We start from the raw sequence: 22900 nt of genomic DNA on the forward strand, positions 1-22900 counted from the left end.
CTATTCCGGTCGTCAACGAAAGGCGAAAGAGGCGTGTCAAAACAGGAGCAAGTTCAGGCGCACAGGTTTTAAGAACTATGGCTGGAATTCCATCAGGGCCACTGGCTTTATTCACATCAAGATTCCGCAGCGTTTTAAGAACCTCCGTCTGACGGATGCGAATTTCCGGCATTTTCGCCTCGCATCCAGGTAGACTGGGAGGTATCGCGCTTGCGGGATCCAGACGAGAATTTTCCGCAAATAGAGAAGCAAATAGGTTCGCTTTCTCTACGGCGGTGTGAGCCAGCGTCCCGTCAGGTTTCAGCAGTGGAGGAAGTGAGGGGCGGCAGAAATTCGATTCAACCGACTTTGCCAGGGACCAAAACGCTTTACTACCGGAGGGGTAAGAAGCCAGTTTGTTCCCTATGCGGCTAACGTGGTCGAATCGAGCTTTCCGTAGAGCCTTCTTGCAGGACTTGGCAGCCCGGTTAAAGGCTTTCTTCTTTTCAGATACGTCCCTCGCTTTGCGGTGTCGAGCGTCAACCCAAGCCAGATACGCCTCTTGCTTTAGCGCTTCAGCGCGTCTGCAATCGGCTCTGAACCAGGGCTGAGCTTTGCCGGACATGGCTACGTCGGAGAATGGAATAAAGTACTCCATTCCCTGTCGCAACACATCAGTCACAGCATCCGCGCAGGTCGAGGGGTCTTCAGAAGAAAAGCAGACAGGCCGCCAAGGATATGATGCAAAAAAGGAACGCATCTCATCCCAATCTGCTGACTTGTATTGCCACACGCGCCGAGAGCCCTTAGGACTGGGATCGGGCGGCGAGTAGACAGATACAGATTTCACCAGACAGTGATCGGAGCTGCCAAGCGGCGAGGAAATCGCTACCGAGTAACGGTCTGGATCTGTTGTCAGCAGAAGGTCCAAGCAATTGGCTGTGTGGCTCTCAACATCAGGAACCCGCGTCGCTCCTTGAACCAGCTGGGTGAGATTCAATGCTATAGCAAGTTTACGCATCTCTCTCCCAGCGAGGTCAGTGCACTGGTATGGGTATAGCCACTCCTGGTGGTGGGCATTAAAATCCCCCAGTAACACAAGCTGAGCGGAAGGGTATTTGTGTTGAGCAGCGTCCGCCGCCTCACTTAGGTACTCTGTGAGCCTGATCGTCTCCTGGTCTCCGCTGTGCGCTCGGTAGACACATGCATAGAGAAGTTTCTCTGGGCCTGTGTCCACCAGCATCCATAGTACGGAAAAATGGGGGTCTTCAAGATACCGGAGACGCCGACAACAGATGTCGTCTCGGACGTACGCGCACACACCTGACCGAGCTTTAAAATTGTGCTCCAGGGTGTAGCTGGGATAGGAAAGGTACGCCAAGTCAGACGGACATCTTATCTGCGTCTCCGTGAGGAACAAGATACAGGGTTTATGAGTCTCAAGGTGGAAGTGGACTGCAGCGAGATTTGAGTGGAGACCTCTGATATTGGTGAGGTCCACTTTCAGCGAGAGGGAGTGCTGCCGCTGTGCAACTTTACTTCTGTATCTTGCTTTTTTCATAATTTGTTTGGAGAGTGAAGTAGGTGTGAAGACGGCAGTGAATCGAGGCGCTTTACAACTGGACCTGAGACACACACTTAGAAGCCGCAATGACGGGGACTAGTCTGGAGACTGCGGGGACGCCCGAGCCCCCCCAAGTTGTCCATAGGGCCCTCTCATCCGGTCGCCAACCGGCACTATGGCGCAACTTGGGATTTTTCGCTGGTTGGCGGGGCAGCCTTTCACATGTGGCTAGCACGCTACTTGGGCCCCCTACTGACCAGCGGTCGGCCAGCGGTGCACCGTGCCTCGGATCCCGCTACCCTCCATGACTAGCCACCGGAAGCAGCAACGATAGTGTGCGTCAGATCGTCCCGATTGTAAAAGCGCAACTGATTCGACCCGTCTTCACCATGGCTACATCAGCTTCTTCATGCCGGAACACGAACGCTTGGCGACACGTCTTCAGCTGATGGGTGGTCATTATAGCCGCGACAACTGTCTCCCACCATGTAAAATCTACTATTTTGAGGACAAACCCTATTATTTAAGAAACACAAAACTAATTAAATTGGTGATAGCTTAAATGATACCCTTAACTTATAGCCAACATTAATATATTCTTCCATTATTTTAATACAACAATTATCAGCAATTACTGCTATCAAATCCAACAATGCACGAGATATGATGCAGATACTGTACTCGTTTATTACATTAGACATCCTAATACAATGATAGTTGTTGGAAGTGATCTCATGCTTCGCAGAGCACGATAATAATTCCACTCTATACTTTATAATATCATCACATTTGTTCCAACAATACACGCTCTTCAGCTTGTTATAAGTTGCGTAAATTATATATCATTCTTTGTATTGTTATTTCTTGATGGAACTGTATTTAGAAGTAGAAGAATAATTTGGAAAATCCAAAAGTGCACGCCTCATAATTTTTTTTAATAAATATTTATTAATTATTATTTTTGTTTATTTAATAACAATTAAACCACATCGAATCAGACCCTGAAAAATGAAAGGGTTCTATTCCTGAGCATACTCAAGCGTAAGAGAAAAAAAAAGACTCGATTAGTAAAGTATTTCGGTCGCTATCGTGTTAACAAGAAAAAGGATCCGCACATACAGACACACGGACGTCCAAGACAGAACTTTTTTAAACTGTTTTTTAACTAGTTTAAATAACAAAAATGACATCAAAAATATCATGAACGTTAAAAATAGTGTTTTTTCTTAATATGTGTGTGTATGTATTATCTTACAAGTGCAATGTATGATACATAAAGACATTTTAAGTTTGAAAAATCAGATGTTTTGCGCGAAGTGACAGTAGTACCCACCTCAACGCTTCGCTTATGAGGCGTGCAATATTAAATCAAACTGCACTCATTCGCTAAAATGCATTGAAATCACCGAATGTTATGTTATTTAAAGATAGTGAATAAAAACAAATGAAACTTCTAAGTGACTGCAGTTTTTAATAATCTTCATTTTGAATTCAATTTCAAATGACATTGTAAACTCTGTACCTACCTATCAAACTCTAAAGAAACGAACAGACTAATCTTACATTTAAATTAAAGGTGCGAATTCGATGTATTTGCTATGCTAAGCATAATATGACGAAGATGAAAATAAAAGGTCTCGAAAGCCAAGTTAATATTTGCCTGAATTCATTTGGATAAACATTCAAATAAGTGTTAAACCAAATAGATTTTAATGTTTGACAAATTTTAAATAGATTTGAACGTTTGATATAAGGTGTTTCATAACAAATAGTTTCGGGCAACAATGCGAAATTTCGCATATTTGTTTTTATTTTGCGTAACACGATACAATACACGTGGGTATGTCATTCAAGGTTTCGTGGGATTAGCAGTTTAAATGTCAATGTGAATAGGATTCAAGTTAAAGATACAGAAAAGGAAAGACAAAAAATTGCTTAGATATTATACATTAGACACATAAATATTGCAAATACTTTAAATTATCTTTTTCTACCAATTGCAGATAGGTAATTGTCAGATGATTTGGATCTAATGTATTTTATTTTCAATTGCCAGAACAGGAAAAACTAAAACAAGTTTGTTTGGAGCTTGATTATTTTTTATCCTGGATTATCTTTGAAGGTCGATTCGAATTCAATATAATAAAATATTAAGCAAAATATATTATGGCACAATCGCTGCTAATCGTCAACAACTTATAAGGAGGTCATTGAAACTTTTATAGGAACTCTTAATAGCCTTATGACTTTTTTTAAGAAGCATCGCCCACACCTATTAATTCAGTATCAAACCTTAATACTTATATATTTAAAATATGTCAGATACTTGTGTAAATCCTGTATATGGGATCAAGGGGGTAACGATGTTTGTTTGAACGCGCTAATCTCAATTATGCGAAATTAGACTTGAAGAAGTTCTGAAAATAATAATGAAAATTTGTGCATATCATCTGGTATTATGCTAATTAAATCCATACAAACAAAAAATATACAATATAATAATATTAAAAGATCTTAGATATGTTGCAAATCTTAAACGCTGAATTATAGATACTTTGCCAAGGTCAACCTGATCATTAACTGCTTGCATTTTTATTTCGATGATTGACATATTATTATCACAGACTAATAATAATATACTACGTATACAATTATTATACTTTCAAATAACTCATGCTAAGCTTTGTAGCGTTAATCACATTTGTTTAGTTTACTTCAAAAACATTTTCGCGTATTTCTACGCTGTGACAATTAATTTAAGGGAGTGTTTAAAGTGTAGCATCATAACGCATTATTTGGTTCATTGGTTCATTCGTTCCGTACGCACAAAAAGAGACCTTACCAAATTGCCCTGACCTCATTGAATACTAGTATATCAAATAAACAACTTTGTAGTTGTCCTATCAATGCAAATTCCTTTATGAGTGCAAAACAGAGTTTAATGATTTCTATATACTTATCTTTCTCATCAGTAGTATTTATTAGTGGTCAATTAATAAACTCAATTACTTTGTCCTCACATAACTACAAGTTGAGGATTTCCCTGTAACAACTTTTTATCAAGTAGTCGGCTAACATGTATTCTAAGCGTATAATTAAGGCAATTATTAGTACAATTTACTTTATTTGCCTCGGATTAGACATAACTGCTTTTATTTATGTTAATAGCCAGAATATGCCTAGAAGACACAATTTACCTGTAACCAAGTTTGTTTAACATAATCTTACTGACCACGGTGACCAATATCAATCCAACTGCACAGATAATATTTATAGTACAGTGTACACATAATATTCTAATTATAGTGCGCAAACACGTTACTCCTTCTCCATGTGTCTCACAGTCAAACGCCACGGAAGACCGCCATTCCTTGATGGCATCAAGTTAAAAAAGGTCATAACGATCAGTTGAACAAACTATTTATCTTCAAACTAACCTCAGCAACAATCGTGTCCTTTGAAGCATACAACCAATGGTCACAGGGCCGCAGTTCCTCCGAGAAGCTGTCGCAGGCGTCCACCGGAGTGCGCGCGGAGCAGCGGCGCTCCTGGGTACCTTCTGGTAAGGCCAGTTCGAGCCACGGTGGGGAGTACTCCGTGCTGTTGGATAGCTCGCATTCTGGGATCACACATCTGGAATTAATTGCGTCTTTAAAAAAGAATCCGTAACACTTTTATCTCCGCGTGAACACGCTCGCTGTAAAGTGTTCGATAAAATAATAGATATGTACAATGAATAAAATAACGTTTAAATTTCGTTAAAATATTTCATTTCAAATATATTTTTGCCTCGATCAATAAAAAAATATCGAATTGTGTTATTTATTTGTACCTAACACTGCCTGCATTATTTTGCTTTTTGTTTTTATAATTCACGTTCATTTGTTGTGCAAAATTGTGAAATATGGCACAAATGATGGGGAGCAAGTACCAAAACAAAATAAAGTGAATAATATTGACTTAGGAAGTAAGGATTTGAGCACATTATAAAGTTTTAACCGCAGTGTTAACAACTTATGAATGCAAACAGTCTGAGATTTTAAGTGAGCAAGTTGCATATTTACGAGTAGGTATATAATAGGTACCTATAAAACATAGAATAAATAGTATTAATCTTCTTATATATAAAAATGAATCGCAAAATGTGTTGGTAAGCGCATAACTCGAGAACGGCTGAACCGATTTCGTTAATTCTTTTTTTATTATATTCCTGGAAGTACGAGAATGGTTTTTATGTAGAGAAAACGTAAACATGTACCACGGGCGAAGCCGGGGCGGACCGCTAGTGAGCTATAAAAATGGAAATACCTGTCATCACAATTGACAATATAATATTTTTTGGTCTATCACACAGACATGTCTATGTCTGTGGTCTATCATCATTACCTACTTGCATATCATGATGTTTGTAAGATAAGGTATGTCGTTAGTCAAACGAGTTTATTAACAAAAAAATTGTTACGATTCAACATAAGGAAAAACAAAAAAAATATTAAAAACAAGTTTAATATTTAACGTTTATGTTTCAATTTTAATATTCAACTTGTTTTTTTATCCAGTTTTTTAGATATTCAAGAGGATGTATCTAATTTAAAGTTATTTATGGATCCTTAAAATTATTCTCTCATTTGAAAAATTTTCCTTTTTAACGAATTGTTTGGGCATTTTATTCGTATACAGATAACCCATAATTAACCTTAAAAAAATTATACAGTTAATTTTAAATTAAATTTAATCGTCCCTGTTAACAGGAAAAATGAAATTATACAATAAGATTATATTATTATTGGTTTACTTCAGTATTATTTTTCTTCTGCAAGAAACAGAAAATGTTTTAGAGGTTTAAGAGGAATTATACATTTGTTATCAACCCAAGAAGTTAACATTGAAACAAAAGTTGACATTGTTTAGATATTTTAGTGCAACAATATGCATAATTCGGAATTGTCTCACGTATCCCATAGTTTGTTATCACTCACGCTTCCGTCAATTATTGCGTGTGCGCATGTTAACAATCGCGCCTCTTTCGAAGTCTAAAACGTCACTAACACTACATATTACATAGTGTAAAACAAAGACGCTTTCTCTGTCTCTATAACCCATCTATAACCTATGTCCCTTTGTATGCTTTAAAACTACGCAACGGATTTTGATGCGGTTTTTTTTAATAGACAGAGTGATTCAATATAATAATAAATAATTAATGAGTAAATGCCGCCATGCCCATGCAATACCTGTAGCAATTATAAAATATATTACGAATTCATTTGAAGCTATTAAGAAAATAATTATTTATTTATTTTGTACACATAATTGCATTTTAAATTAATATAACCCAAAGAATCTCGATTAAAAATGGATGAGGTTGTCGGACAAACTGGTTATAATATAGGTACCTACTAATAAATAATTTAATTATTAATAGTAAGATGAAGATGAAGTTTACAGACCATTTCAGAGACTAATTAAACCTCATGTATTTGCCATTTCTCGAAAAAAGGACGAACATCGATATAAAAATATGTCCCTGCTAATTGCTATTGAGTTTCCTAGCCCTACACAATATAGTATAAATTCGGAGGTTTTCAAGAATTTTTGAATGTAGATATGATACTCTTTCTTCACGCAAAAACAATTTATTGGGTCTTATACCTACGAACTTATAGTAGAGTAGAGTAGTATTTACTAAAGTATATATTACAGTAGCCTACGAAATTTAGTACAAAGATCTGGGTCTGGATTGGCACATAGGCTACTCTTTGCCCAGGTACCAGGCGAGTGCCACGGAGTTCTAACTGGTAAACCATAATAAGAAAAATAATGTACGACTTGTATGAGGAACCACAATAACATTACGTGTCGAAACATTTTAGCAGTTCATTCACGTATCCAATTCATTCAACCCACTTAAAGTATATGTTGCATAAGAGCCTAGTGAAGACATTCAATGAACAATTTCCTTTCGTCAACTGCAACTAAAAGCAGCGAGATGCGGTTTACTAAATGCTCTTTAGTGACAATATTTGTCACAATCTCGTATTCAATGCATTGCAGCCTGGAATACCATTATTATAGATTTTTATACATAGCTAGAATAGTTTTAATACTTCGGGCAGAAGTAAGAATTATTTTGAAGGTGTTTTGAAGCCATTGGATGAGGAAAGCAAAAGCGAAACAACATGTCAAATGTCACACATTGAGCAAGAAATATTCATAAGTGTGTTGCTTAAAATCAATATTTATAGTTTTTAGAAACATGTAATTTTAGAGAGAAAGCATGCGAGTTGCGACGTGTAACATTCCTATTTCTTGATAGTATTAGGTATAGCTTATATCATATACCTAGAACTTAAGAATAAAAAGACGTGTGGCTCTCGGGGACTGCCGCGGTAAAGCTATTGCATGCTATGCCTTTAAGCCACACCTCCGTGCCCGTCGGAGTGGGGAGCGTGAGGTTTTTTCGTTACGCAATTTCTGGATTCGGTCCCCGCGCTCAAGGCCCGCGATAGAAGTTATGCAATAGCTTAAAATATAAGAATGTAAGATTACCTATTTAATATATTATATTGTTTGAAAGATAACTACAATTATGCATAATGGACGTATGCACAATCGGAATGATCTTTTTAGGAGGAATTAAAAGTACCTACAAAAGGAAACAGGAAAATTATTTTCATAAAAGTACACGATCATTGACCTATTATTTGTTATATTAAACATGTAGGTTCTCTATTTGAACTAAACGATTTTGCATAAAAACCTGTTTTGTCTGAATATCCAATAACCAAGTTATACCTACCTGACCGTAGGTATTTACTTATATCAACTTTCGAATTTATAATAATATGAATAGACTTATAAACTTAAAATCGTTCCTATATCTAAATACCTATATAGTAACTAGTGGTCCGCCCCGGCTTCGCCCGTGGTACCTACACGTTTAAATTACTATCCTATCTCTCAAGTTGGATTGAACTGCACATGGTGTGCGAATTTTATTATAATCGGCTAAGTGGTTTAGGAGTCCATTGAGGACAAACATTGTGACACGAGATTTATATATATTAAAGATATTACTCAAAGGTGACGGACTGCCGTCTGCCCGACATAATGATCTATCAACGGACATCCCAAACCACTGGACGGATCGTGCAGGTAGGTAAGGATGTGTCAAAGGATTTTGATCAATTCTACCCCTAAGGGGATTAAATAGGAGATGAAAGTTAGAAAGTTATTATAGTATCATGAAACTTATCAGGCAACAGCCTAGTTTTAGGTATGATATTTTTTTCATTGTAATCGACTCCTTTAGACTTAATTTCGATTTTGACCCGCTTTAAACCGACAGATTTATTTAAAACTTTGTACACTTTTGTATCAAGGATCGGTATTCGGTAACAACACAATAATTTCATGATTTCGAAATTTTAAAACAATATTAATTATTTTTGATATTATTAAAAACAAAGTACCTAGGTACCAAGATAAATAAAAACATAGTTAAAACGACAGTCGATTAAGTTCCTCTTAAAAATAAATTTGTGGGTTAGGTTGATTGTGATTGTTTATCAATGAGGGGACGCCAAATAACGTGTAAGAAGTAAAAAAAATTGTTTGTTTTTATTTTGTAAACTTACAACCAATACCTACTTGTTTAAATCTGTCAATACTCAGATAAAGTGACCAAAACTTGAAACTAGGTAGGTATATTATTGATAAACCATAAAAATCTTTAATTATTTAGCAAATCAAAATACGTACCTATACGACACATCAGCGGCAAGAAACACATAATTCATTCCATATATAGCTGCTGAAAAACCCGCCACAGAGATCAGAAAATAGTTCATAAGGTGATAGCGACGGAACTGCCCCAACTCCTGCAGCAAAGCATCCGTATCCACACACGTCTTCCCTTGCGTCATTTTTAATTACACACGTAAATTAAACACTTAAAAAACTTTTTTTGTTTATAAGTACAACTATTTCATATTCACCTATAAATAATCGTTAAAAAATATATATTAAACGATTTATAAAGTTGTCAATGTTGTATTTAAACGGTCGAAGTTATAATCGTCATGATAGCAAATTAAAAGTTTGGTATCGCGAAGGCTACGATGCGTGCGCGCATGTGCACACGGCGAGGTACATTGCGAACGTTCGGCGAATCACGGTAAATGGTAAGGCCGCATGCGAGTGACACTGCTAAGCACAGAGGGCCTTCCCCACAGACCTGCAGTATTTTGGTAAAAGTTAAAAGTAATGTTTAGCATAGTATTTTATATCTGTGTTTAATGTTGTGATTAGTTTTAATTTACTTATCTATCGACTATCATTAGTAAATTATTTACTTATCTTAAATTTAAGTTTTACGTTAGGGAAACTATTTTTTTAATTATCCAGAAAAGGCGATTAAACTAATTATCATTGCGTTAAGTAATAGGATAAAGCTGTGACCATTCAAATTATCATTATTATTTTTGGCCACTAAAGGTATCTTTAACATTGAGATAATATTAATAGGAGACGACACCGCCTACATCACTTATGTTCCACTCAACATACGTCATGTGACGTATGTTGAGCGGTATTTTTTAATGGTTTTAAAGTGAAACGCATCAAACATGCCTTCGTGTGTGTTACGATATTGCACAAATAATACAAATAATACGGAAAAGTGCAAAGGAATAACTTTCATCGTTAAGTACCTAACTAAATAATAATTTTTAAAACTTAGTTAGAGCAAAAAAATGGCGCACAGATTTTGTTCGTGGTGTCTCCTCCATACGTAGTAATATTATCTCAATGATCTTTAATGGCCAATTTTTTCTATAACAATAGACAAACATTACGATTCTCGCAAGCTCCAATATTAACGGTAAATGTGCCATAATAAAAAATAACAATTTTATATACCTATAATACTAGCAAACCGGGCGAGCTCCGTTTCGCCACCAGAGACACCTTTTCGTTTGCTATAAAAACCTCACAGAGCCCGAGACCTTTCCAACGAATGAAAAACCGTGGAAATCGGTTCGTGCGTTCTGGAGTTATAGCGTCAGGTAGGAAAACCCGACTTATTTTTATATAGTAGAGATATGTAGTTTCAAAATAAAATATTTGGCTTCTCTAAATATTAATTTACATGCACTACTTATTGAAAATAACTATGTACCTACTTCTTTTCCAATTCAATTCATCTTTGATCTTGTTATATGCAATGCACTACAAAAACCTAAAGTTTACCCAACCAGAGAAACTCGCGTGCCATACAAATGACAATTCATGGATTTATTGTGCACGCTTCATTTACTGTAGGTCCGGTACATAACCGTCATAATATTAAATCAGTTTAAATCAGTTAAATCCGGATTAAATCAGTTATAATCATGGACGTATAAAAAAAGACGGACGGTATATCGCCTAAACATTGAGTGAAGCCTAGTAATGGCGGCGAAACATCCATGTGTGTGTGCCATGTTGCCATGGCAACAGCTGTCCTGATGACAATGGTGGCTGTATATTTTTCTATAAATTTTGCCGTAATAATTTTGTCATTAAAACATAAAAGAAATAACTTGCTTCCCTGTGGAATGTAATCCCTTGTGTTTTGTTATTTAAAATTGTACTGTTGCGACACCATTTAACCACGCAAGACGGCATTTTAAATATTTTTTGTGAAACAGTGACGCAGTTAATCAGTCGGTAGTTCACGACGTAATGGCGGCCGACTAGCTTACTATGGTGAGAGTGTGTGCGTGTTTATTGTCTTTACACGATCGCTAGCTTACTATGGTGGCTTCACGTTGTTTGTTCGTAATACGGTGTCCGTCTTTTTTTATACGTCCATGGTTATAATATTATCTGTTATTTAATTTGTTATAATATTATCTGTTATTTAATTTGTTGTTATTATAGGGCTATGCCTTCGCTCGCGTGATTTTTTATTAACACTTTAAATGCTATTAATATTATAAAAAAAATTAATGTCCCACCAATATTAGGGAAGCATTTATTTAATAATATTTATAAGTAGTAAGCGTGTAGAACTATCTAGTAATTTATGTAGTGAAAGGACAATAATTATTAGAAAGAAATTATAGCTCCTCACAAAAAAGCCCGTAAAGGGTTAAATTATTATTCAATAGTAACATCTGAACAATCCCAGTATGCAAAACATACGTCTTAATGAACGTATGAACATAAAAATGTCGTTTGAAACGAAATAAAGTAACATACGGATGTAATAATCATGGCAGTATATAATTCTAAAATTTATCCGATAATTACAATAAACCGTCTCGTCATTCATTCTTCAATATCCGTTTCTTTGGAGTTAACAAATAAGGGTTTTAAATAAGGTAAATTTTTAAGTGATAACGATAAAATAAATCGAGTGATTTGGTTTTGGAAACGGTGCCAAACTCCACGAATCAAAAAAATATAATTTCAATGAGTTGAGTATAAACAATATCTTCATTATTTTAGGAAACACGAATAATAAATAAAAAAGAGCGTGTGTGCCGAGCACACGTGTCAGAAGTGAAATTTCTTTGGCAAGATTCAAAGATACCAAAATCGTCGCCTTAGGTACTCCATGACGTGACGGTATTGCCAAGACGCGATCTTGAGATTTCACTCTCAACACGTTTCATTTCAAAAAATCATAATATGAGCTATAATAGGATTGTTTAGAAAATTTGCTAATATTCATGAAAAATACCAGACTTAGGTACACCAGAAGTCGTATACCTTAGATCATTTACATAATGATCTAAGTCGTATACAATAGCTACTTAAATGAAAATAAGTTAATACGTAAGACCGTCAGTTCTCCGTGACATTAACTATTTAAAATTACTGCAATCGCAGAATTATTATGTACCAATAAAATTAAGTGATAAAAATGTGCTTTTACCTGTAAGTCACATCAGCGGCTAGAAATACATAGTTTGTGTTGTAGATAGGGACTGAAGCTACTGCAATCGTGACGAGAAGGTAGTTCAAAAGGTGGAAGGGCCGGATCTGCCCTAGTTCCCGTAGCAAGCTGTCCGTATCCACACATGACATATTTCACTATTAAAATTCACTGGTAAAGTAGTTTAAAAAATTGATTTTTTTGGCTATTCTATGTTATATTTTTGGCTTTTTATTGTTATGTTTTTCAATGCGCTGTTTTTTAACTTTTATATAGGCTTAGGCTTTTATTAAAATAGAAGGTAATTGTTACACGATGTCGCGATCGCAGTGCGTGCGCGCATGGCTTATCTAGGCGATCTATTGTCACGAATAGAGAATCTTTACTAAGCCATTCCGACGTAAATGACATAGAACATACGGCTAGTCACCGTAAACGTAGTAAACAGTATTCATTATTGAATCTTTATTCGACTTATAAAAATCTAGTATCTATGTACTATGAGACATGAGTATGAATGCAAAAATCTAAGCTCCCAAGCTTCTGTTTTTTTCGGAACATTGGAATTCATTGTTCAGTTATAAATATGAAACAATTTTTCGTAAATGTCGAAGCACTTCGATTGTGTTCTTCGACTATCATTGAAATAAGATCAAAATATATTATGTACATTTGTAATGAATACCTAGACCATACCAGCCCATATTAATTATTAACATACTTAAGTGAAGTCCCATGTCCCCCAGAGGGGTAAGGGGCAGATGCATTATACATCTGTTTCACTGATCGATTTTCTATAGGGACAAGCAGGTGATCAGCCTTCTGTGTCCTACCAGACCGAGACATTTTTTTTTCTTCGTCTCCACCGGGAATCGAACCCAGGGGCCAGGACCCCTCAGTGCTACGCTCACGTGTCAACCACTGTACCAAGGAGGCGGTCAATAGTCATATTAACATAGGCCATAGTTTATTCTCAGGAAATCAATACAGGTAATACAATTTTTACGGCATACTATGACTGTCTAATCACAAAAAAATTATTTCATGACGAGCGGATTCCATTCGAGGGAAGCCAGGCCGGACGTTTTGGTTTTATTGACAATAAAAGTGATAAACCAAGGTTAAAATCCTTATAATGTGAACAGCTGAGTTGATTCATTTTGTTTAACACTATAATAATATATTTTAATTAGTATTTAGTTGCAGTCATGCAAATAGCACTTGTGCAAATATAAATGCTACTCAAAATGTAAATTTGCTTTTATAATATTAAAATATTAAAATATATTTATTGAAAAAACTAAAAATGTATAAGTATAAAATACTATTTCTTTTTAAATTTTTACTTAGTTTGGTGACTCATACGAGACTTGGACTCTGTGCTTGGATTGAATTTTTTGCTTTTACCTGCTTAATAAAAATTAAACATAACTACAAACTTTTGTTTCATTTTTAATTTTAATATTATCGAAAATTTCGCCATATCGAAGATTTTCTTTAACCTACTTCAGAAACCGCCGAATAATGAAACTGTGGACATTATTACTTATGTCCTACTAATATTTTAAATGCGAAAGTTTGTGAGGGTGGATGTATGTGTATTGTGTACCTATGTATTTTTGTTACTCTTTCACGCAAATACTACTGAACCGATTACAATTAAATTTAGCACACATATAGAGGGTAACTTGGATTAACACATAGGATAGGTTGTATCTCGGAATTCCCACGGGAACGGGAACTATGCGGGTTTTTCTTTGAAAACGCGGGCGAAGCCGCGAGCGGATAGCTAGTGGGTCATAAAATTCAATTGTGTTACGATACCAATGATACATTGTGTGTATGTTGTGATAACAAAAGTAGCCAGAATTTTAGAAAACACGTCTGATGCTAAAAAAATTCAAACGTATAACTTGAGTACGTAACTATGTATTTAATAATCTGTGTTATTGGACATTATTATTTTATCCTATGTTATCACTTCCTACTCGGATACTTATGCAAAGAACATAATATATCTAATGAGGTCAATTGGACACAAACACTTTTTTACTAACTTTTATTTATATTATATAGTCAACTAGCTTTTTACCCGCGGCATCACCCTGTCTCTCTCTATAAAAAAACCGCAGCAAAAATCTAAATCCTCTGGGTAGTTTTTAAAGGTAACGGTAAGCATAGGCATACAGAAAGCCAGCGGGAAGCAATTGTAGTGATAAAACACACCTGTAAGGAACGTCTCCAGCCAGAAATATATAGCTAGTGTAGTAAATACAGGACATGAAGCAGGCGGTAAACACGAGCACATAGTTCAGCAAGTGGAACCTTCGGAACTGTCCCAACTCCTGCATCAACACTTCTGCGTCCACACCAACCTCCACTGTCATTTTATACAAACAATTCGACTAACAATGACTAGAAAACTCAATGTAAATGCAAAACAAATATACGATACTGCTTCATACAAATTAATTATCCCAAAAAACCCATTTTAAATTAGTTGATGTGAATGAAACATAATTAATATTAAAATGAGCAGTCTATCAATTTTCACAGGGACTCAATTTCCGTAACTTTTAAAGAGGGTTAGCAATAAGTTGTTTAGACTGTATCTCACACACAAGACGTTCAAACATAACGACCACATCCCGACGGACTGAGGGTCAGAAAAGATAGTTTAATTTGGAGTAATCATTGTTATCATTTGCGACTTCCAATCGGCTAACTCTTTGGATCAAAGTCGTGGGTTACACAAGTGCTTATTAGCTGCAAAATGGACACCAACGCTATTTAGGCAAAGTAAGTATTAAAGACCACAGATTATGAGATGGGTCAAACGGAACATGAAGGACTCAATAACAGTCCGCTTTATACAGAGGATGCGAAGTAATAGATAAGTTTCTACCACGAGATGACGAATGTGCATTTCGCAATGTTTAGAAATTGCCTATAGGCTACATAATGCCAGATTTATTTTTTGAGCACAAATTGAAAATAACATAAATTGGCTTAAAAACTATATTGACACAATAATAGCTAATGTCTGCTAAAGTGAACACATTATGCAAATTCAAAACTAATTCACAAAATGCTCATAATAATAGGTTTGATAACCCGAAACGTATAAATCACCTCAAATCAAAAGTGTTTATAATGTAATCAGCCTCAATTTTAATGAAGAAGACTTTTGGTCACTACAACTTACAAATAATTGACTTAATCCAATTACATGACGGGAGAGGGTATAGCAGAACGAACTAACCATGCATTATGATTAGAGGATACCATAATCTAACCCTGATCTCATAAAGTCGCACACAAAGCAGGTCAACGGAAGGAAACAAATAATTCGGCATTGCGCCCACTATTGTGGAACCAAGTCGTGTGCGCGATCTTCCGCAAGCCACTTTTGGACACATGTCTTCATTTTGATATTGAACTTCCTTATAGATGACACTGATATCCTTTTATAGTTAAAAAAATAGTTGTAGCAAACATTTTGAATCTGGTGAATGATGTATTTTCTGAAGGAGAAATAAATATAAAATTATAGAACGTAGCTGTAGATTTCGACAGTCGACTTACTAATTTTTTGCAATATACCTTATGTTGCTATTTTAAAAAAAAAGATTAAAAAGAAAAGATGACCCACATATTTAAATAGGATAAAAAAGTGTTTAAAATAACTGGAAATTGAAGCAACAACCATAGTCGCCACCTTTATTAGCAGCATTCATTCTCATCGTAGATTTTTTTTTTACAGTCATTTGATACCTATCGCAGTAAACTTCGTCATGAAATAACTGTAAATTGGAGCAAACATTACTTACATAAAATGTAACAACCAATCACTATACCTTGAATATCTAATTTACTTTTAAATTATATCATTAAATTCTAATAGAAAACATTGATAGTGAAATGTTATGTCGACCATAGTTAATTAAGTGTAACAATGATTACAATAGTAGGTACCTACGCAAGGGCAGATATGTTATTTAAGAAGGTGTTAATATAAACTATTAATTATTTGTTACCTAATAAATCAATAAGGTGAAGGTTTATAATAAGTGTAGACAATCTCACACGGCCATCAGATGATATGCGTTGTATCTTGCAACACTCGATAAGAAGTGCATACTGCATAGAATGTTGAATGCCGTATCAGATTCGACTCATGTTGTGGGCAGATCATTGTTATATTATATCCTATAAATTATTCAAGGGCGTGTGGGTGTGATAGACATAATAATATAGCCTAAAATGATAATGATTTTTCTGTTTAATAGTCAAATATCTAAAACTATTGACAAAAATAATCCTAGTAGTAGCGTAGGTACCTAATTATTGTGGAATTAAAAAAAAATACTGCGTCGCTTCATTTATTAATTAATACCTTTTTTTTAAATTATATAACGATACAATCTTGACTTGATTTTATCAGATAGAGAAGGCACAATAAATAACAGTAAATGCGGTAAGTTTAATACTGTTAACTTTAATAATTAAGAGAGATTAACTCTTATATTTTAATTCCTACTGCTTGATTGAAAACAAGGACTTGTACTACTATTTAATATAAAAACATACTTTACAATTGAAAGTAAGTTATTAGAATAATGATTGATGCTTATAATTCATAGTTAGAATCTCGCTACAGATTGCCAAACTGACATTTTGAGCGTGTAATTAGTAATTATTTATTTCTAAACGTTTTATACAGCGATGTTTAGTAACGATCAGAATTTTTTGTATCTTTTTTGAACAACTTGGATCGAAAATTGATGGAATGAACAACGAAAGAACAGAAGAACAAAAAATTGTTAACAAATAAAATTACAAAATTAACAATTATCCTCCCGACCGACTATTGTTGTACTTAAATGGGAACTAAATTATTTTCTGTACATGAATCTCTTTTTAAATACGTACATTATAACACTAATAATAATTAGTATCAAAATTGTAATCGTACCCATGTGTTTTTTTATATTGATATTTTGTTTTACCATTGAATTTGGCATGAACATCTTCTCTGATGATCCATTTTACTACTCACGAGGTGGTCAGAAAAGTATTTGTAGTTTTGCCAGGGATTTCAAATTGAATTGACAGACTGACATACATTTTGATGATGATTTTTTATGGTCTTTCGTGATATTATCTAACTACCTAGCATTTTTGTTGTAAATATAACGAATAATAAGCATGCATAATAGGCTATTTGCGTCAAACACAATAGCTAAATATTTAAATGAAAAATTTATTTTTTTGAACTATTTGAAATTACCTACTAAAAATAGGTCGCACATATTTTAATCAAGTATATTTCCTTTAATTTTAACTAATAGGATTTTTTTATGTATTAGCGGGCAAAGGAGCTGGCGCCTGGCGCGTCACCGGATTAATGCGATGATTTTTAGGGAAGAGTACGCTCTCTTTTTGAAGTCGTCAAATTCACAAAGTTCTGGTTCATTTTCCATGTTTAAATGTTCATTATTTTAAAATTAAAATGCTCAATTTCATCTTTTTAATACCTATCACTTAATAATTAATATCCTTTTACAATTAATTATAAATTCTTAGTTAGTTATTCAACTCTGCACAAGACTAATAATTACTTGTTATATTTTTTTGACAACATACGATCATAATAATATTATACTCACATTCAGAATGATAGAATAATATTTCTTGTTATTACTTTATTCGAGCATCTTAACAATTCAATGTTTAAAATCAATTCAACGATAAGGTTCTATTAAAACGTAGGTACTTCCGTTTTTACTATTATAAAATTACGCTAAATAAAAAAATACTTACAAACAAACCTTTACTTTTATATTATTTTACCAATTAATAATGTTACTTTAATTGATAAACCATTTTCAAACATTAATTGATCTTCGTCATCAAATTTTTCCAAAACTAATAAATATAGTAAATAAAAAATAATAATAAAAGCAATAATGTTATAAAAAATAATAATAAAAGGAAAATTCAAAAATATTAACATACATAATATAACGATTAAATAATCGTGATATTACGTAACCCTCATACAGGATACCTATACCCCAGCAGTGGGATAAACGTATATGGGCTGATGATGATGATACTACATCTAAGACATTACATTGAAATAGACATACCTATATGGCACGCTCCCGGCTAGAAAAATGTACGTAGTATGTAGTAGTCCAACTTGCAGCACCGAGAAGGTAACCAGGAGATACACTTTTAGATGAAACCGTCCAGCCTGGCCCAGCTCCCGCATAACACCATCCACGTCTACCTCCGTCATTGCTGCTAACAACCGAACCAACAGGGTTCTCACCGAAAACTAACTACTATCTTCACAGATAACTAACATCAATTGGTCCAGTAGAAAGCCCGGTCAGGGCCAACCCTGTATCAATGGAGCGGCCGCTTTTATCAGGTTACAATTGTATGCAAGTGCCATTGTAAATGATGTTGTGAAACACGATTGGGTGCAGCAAACGTTGATACGCGTTTTTGCTATTTCATTTTACAAGGAAGAGATGTTGTTTTTCTATTTTAAGGCTCCTTGTCATTTATCTGCATCAATATCAACAGATGTTTTTTTAAGAATGTTGATAATTGGTGCAACCATAGATACCATTGGGTTTTTAATTTTCTCATTTTTAATAATCTCATTCTAGTATAGCGTATAATTATTTAAAGTTTAGGTGGCGAAAAGAAAGGATTAAAAAGAAAAAAAAAGCGTCAATAAACATCAGATGTTTTTATTACATAACGACTTAGTTTATTATTTAACTTATACTTATAAATGATTCTTAGAATGATAACCCAAAACACTTAATTAATTTTATTATCTGTATCGATCAGTTTTCATAAAATTATGTGTAAAAAATATTATTTCAAAGTAGGTATGTTGAGTTACTTAAACTGGACGGGCAAGAAATAGTAGTTATTTATTATTCTTATGTACCTATACCAATTTAACAAATCGTATTTTTATATCAGTCCCTCATAGGTAACCTACAGCATAGTAATTTAACTATGCGATTAATTTCTACTGAAACATTGAGCATTCTTCGCTTAATGAAAATAAACAATTATTTAAATTGAAATGAAGATTCCAAACTCTCAACAGTTCTGTTCTTTCATGAATTTTAAATTAAAGTAAAAGGTAAGTTCTTATTACTAAAATTGTACATGTTGTGCGAATACATCAAAAAGATAAACAAATTTTTATACAATATTAATAATTAATTATTTTAAATGCAAAATCAATGATAAATTTTAACCTTACTGTATTATTTTTCAGTATCTATACAATTATACATATAACTTGTCAATTAATGTGTTTTAAACACCTACAATGAACATGTATACCTAATCAAATACATATTTATATTATTCGTCTTTTAGGACATACATTTTTAACGTATCTGCATCTTAAAGTAAATCATTAAATACAATAAGTCTTGTTCTTTTTAAGTTAATGATCGAAAATATAAAGAAAATTGTTAAAAGCTGAACCAGTTTTCACTCGACGCGGTGTTTTACTAAATCCATGACTAAATCATTCACTTTTTTTAATATTCGAAAAAGAAATTATAATTGAGAAGAACCCCTCGTTTTGAGTTATACTATAACAAAAAAAAACAATCAAAGCTTAAATAAAACGTGATTCAATAATTTAAAATCGAGGAAATCATTAGGTATATAAAATAACAATTTTAATGATTATTTCTTAAAATAACAACAAACAGCACAACTTAAATCGAACAAAACATTGTAATCAATGTTCTTTTCTATAATTCGTAAGATACTATTTACCTGCATAGTAGGTACTTCATAGTACATATCTGATTCTGAGGTGTTTGTTCATATATTTTCAAAAATAATAAATTTGTCCCTATAAAAAATTTTATGGTACTTAATTAAAACAAAGCGAGTTAATTTAACGCTATTCTTACATTAATAATTGTCCATATTTGATCAACAATTACAACAATAAATAATATCTAATAATATGCATTCGTTCCTTCAAGAAAAAATGGTACGGGAGCTATTAACGTTTAAAAAAAAGTCATTTTAGTATAGTTGGGTTTTTGATATACTGTTTCTCTTGCTATTTCGGTTAGAGTCCGCGCTGTCTGGCTGGCGGTAGTGGTTGCGTTTATTAGTGCGCACAGGAAAATATCCGTAATTTAAAGTCATTTATTAACGCGTAATTTTTAATCTTTTGCCTTTAGATAGATCCATCAGACATAAATTTGTTATTGCAAGACGTTTTTTTCGTTGTTAAATAGGTGCCATACGCAATTTTTTATTTCAAAAGCATTAAAATGTCATCGAAATAAGTGAAATTACATCAACATGATTCCACTTAAAAGGTAAGTAATAACTTTATTACTTATATTATATTATCCTTTTTTAATACTTATATTGAATAATTAGTAAACTAATATTTTTAATAGATGGTCTCATATTTATTACACTTTTGGGTATTAATATGAATTTGATGATATTTGGTTTTTATCAAGTTTACATTAACGTCCTATTTGAGGTTCGTTGGGAAAAGGAGGCACCATGGTAGATTGTTGCTAAAAAATTGTAAATAGTAAAATGAATATTATACATAGTATATCCTTCACGGGGACTCATGTTGATGGAATTTCACTTATTTCGATGACATTTTAATGATTTTGAAATAAAAAATTGCGTCTGGCACCTATTTAACAACGAAAAAAACGTCTTGCAATAAAAAAATTATGTCTCATGGATCTATCTAAAGGCAAAAGATTAAAAATTACGCGTTAAAAAATGACTTTAAATTAAGGATATTTTCCTGTGCAGATTAGATGCGCACTAATAAACGCAACCACTGCGACCAGCCAGACAGCCCGGACTCTAACCGAAATAGCAAGAGGAACAGTATATCAAAGAACCAACTATACTAAAATGCTCTCTTGTCAACGTTGGTAGCTCCTATACGAAAATGTCCATTTAAATTTACAATGTGCAGCAAAATTTAATATTTACTAAATTTAAATGGCAAATCTTATAATGAAATATGTTTTGAAATATAAATGATCCTTAATTTTAATTGTCTTACTAAACGCAAATATAGTTCTCTTATGTCAATCGTCTCGGTGCTTTTTTGTCTCTCGGTCTTTTATACATGGTCGTATTATACAAACATGTCCCAAACTTTAAATATAACACTACAGTCTAAGAAACGCTTTACATGTGTTGCGTTTTAACCAAGTTTTAAACTTTTCAATATTTTGTTCTAAACCTATCTTGTTTCTGTGCTTATCTCTATGGTCGATTGGTCGTATTATACAAACATGTACTAAGGTGCATTGGGGTAATTCCGGCCACGGGGTAAATACGTAGGAATATGTTAAATTAATACGTAACAAGCGATAGATTAAGCAAATATGCATGTTAATAATATCTATCAATCTTCATGCCCTTCCTTCACGATACTTACGATAAAGCGATGCTCTTTAGTGGTATTCACAATTTTCTGAAATTACCCCTCATCCGAAATTCCCCCAACGATAGTGCATTGCACGTGTAATCCTAAATCATTCCTACACATTCACACACATACACGCATGCGCTCAAATTCACAATCATAAACTATAATTTTATTTAAAAAAGGTTATTTTTTGTTCTGTTTTTTTATAATACTTTCACCTACATTTATGTGTTGCATGTAGATTGTAAGTACATATAAATATAATAATGTTATTATGTACGAATGACCCCTATAACACAGGTTTAACCTAGCATAGGGGACATTGTTTAAACTCTACGTAAAATAAAAATGTATGTACCTGCAAATAAGATCTGTATACACCTTGTGCTTTTGTTTTTTGAGTCAAATAAACTTTTATTTGTTAATTAAAGTGAAACTTTTATTACATCGTCCCAAACTGTTTGGTCTGTGTAGCGCATGTCGCGTGTATCGCGACCGTCACGCGACATGCGCTACACAAAGCAGTGTTCGGAACCGTTCGAACAGTTTCACTTTTACCGTGGTTTCATAAAACCACACAACATTTTTTTTATTTATTTAGTTCAATGAGATCCATACTTTCTTCGGCCATTGTTCAGGCGAGGTCGGTGACGTCAGTGGCGCTGGAGTCGAGGTCGGCGAAGGAGTCGGGCAGGCGCGCGCCGAGCGTGTCGGGGACCAGGCGGGTGAGCAACGCGCTCACGAGCGGCAGGGCGCCCAGCAGGGTGGTGGGCACCCATTGGCCGTATACCGCCTGGAATTCATATAAATATTATTTTAGATAAAAGTGACTTTTGTTTATGATTGTATCAGAAAAAGTCCGTTAGCACACCCCGGACACTCCATACAAAATTATCGTTTTGACAGTCACACTGTAGAGACTGCAAATGTGGGTGTTAACGCTTTATGGTTGGCA

At 34.1% G+C, this 22900-nt stretch overlaps 2 protein-coding genes across 5 annotated transcripts in view; both read right to left on the reverse strand.

Annotated features, from left to right (window-relative positions):
- The window catches only part of LOC149483107 (organic cation transporter protein-like), a 30250-nt gene extending 11490 nt beyond the window's left edge, over nucleotides 1-18760 (reverse strand). Inside the window, exons 1-2 of one of the 3 annotated variants that reach the window (XM_089703171.1) lie at nucleotides 18617-18760; nucleotides 4981-5176 (exon numbers count right to left, since the gene is read on the reverse strand). In XM_089703171.1, the coding sequence (XP_089559297.1) occupies nucleotides 4981-5176; nucleotides 18617-18741 (321 nt within the window). In that variant the 5' untranslated portion in view covers nucleotides 18742-18760. Of the gene's footprint in view, nucleotides 1-4980; nucleotides 5177-9304; nucleotides 9708-12464; nucleotides 12838-18616 lie in introns of those variants that run through there. The other 2 variants (XM_089703170.1, XM_089703169.1) reach the window with 2 other exon arrangements.
- LOC149483101 (solute carrier family 22 member 6-like) overlaps nucleotides 1-22900 on the reverse strand; it is a 102114-nt gene that overhangs the window by 59227 nt on the left and 19987 nt on the right. The window contains exon 8 of one of the 2 annotated variants that reach the window (XR_016316577.1): nucleotides 22164-22738. Coding sequence is in view for 1 of the 2 variants with exons in the window: in XM_089703175.1 (XP_089559301.1) it covers nucleotides 22580-22738 (159 nt within the window). In the remaining variant the exon portion in view is untranslated. Of the gene's footprint in view, nucleotides 1-21680; nucleotides 22739-22900 lie in introns of those variants that run through there. The other variant, XM_089703175.1, reaches the window with a different exon arrangement.

Source organism: Colias philodice, chromosome 14 (assembly GCF_061535455.1).
Source record: "Colias philodice isolate Cphi_HAF_F1 chromosome 14, ilColPhil1 Martin Lab GWU primary, whole genome shotgun sequence".
Lineage (NCBI taxonomy): Eukaryota > Metazoa > Arthropoda > Insecta > Lepidoptera > Pieridae > Colias > Colias philodice.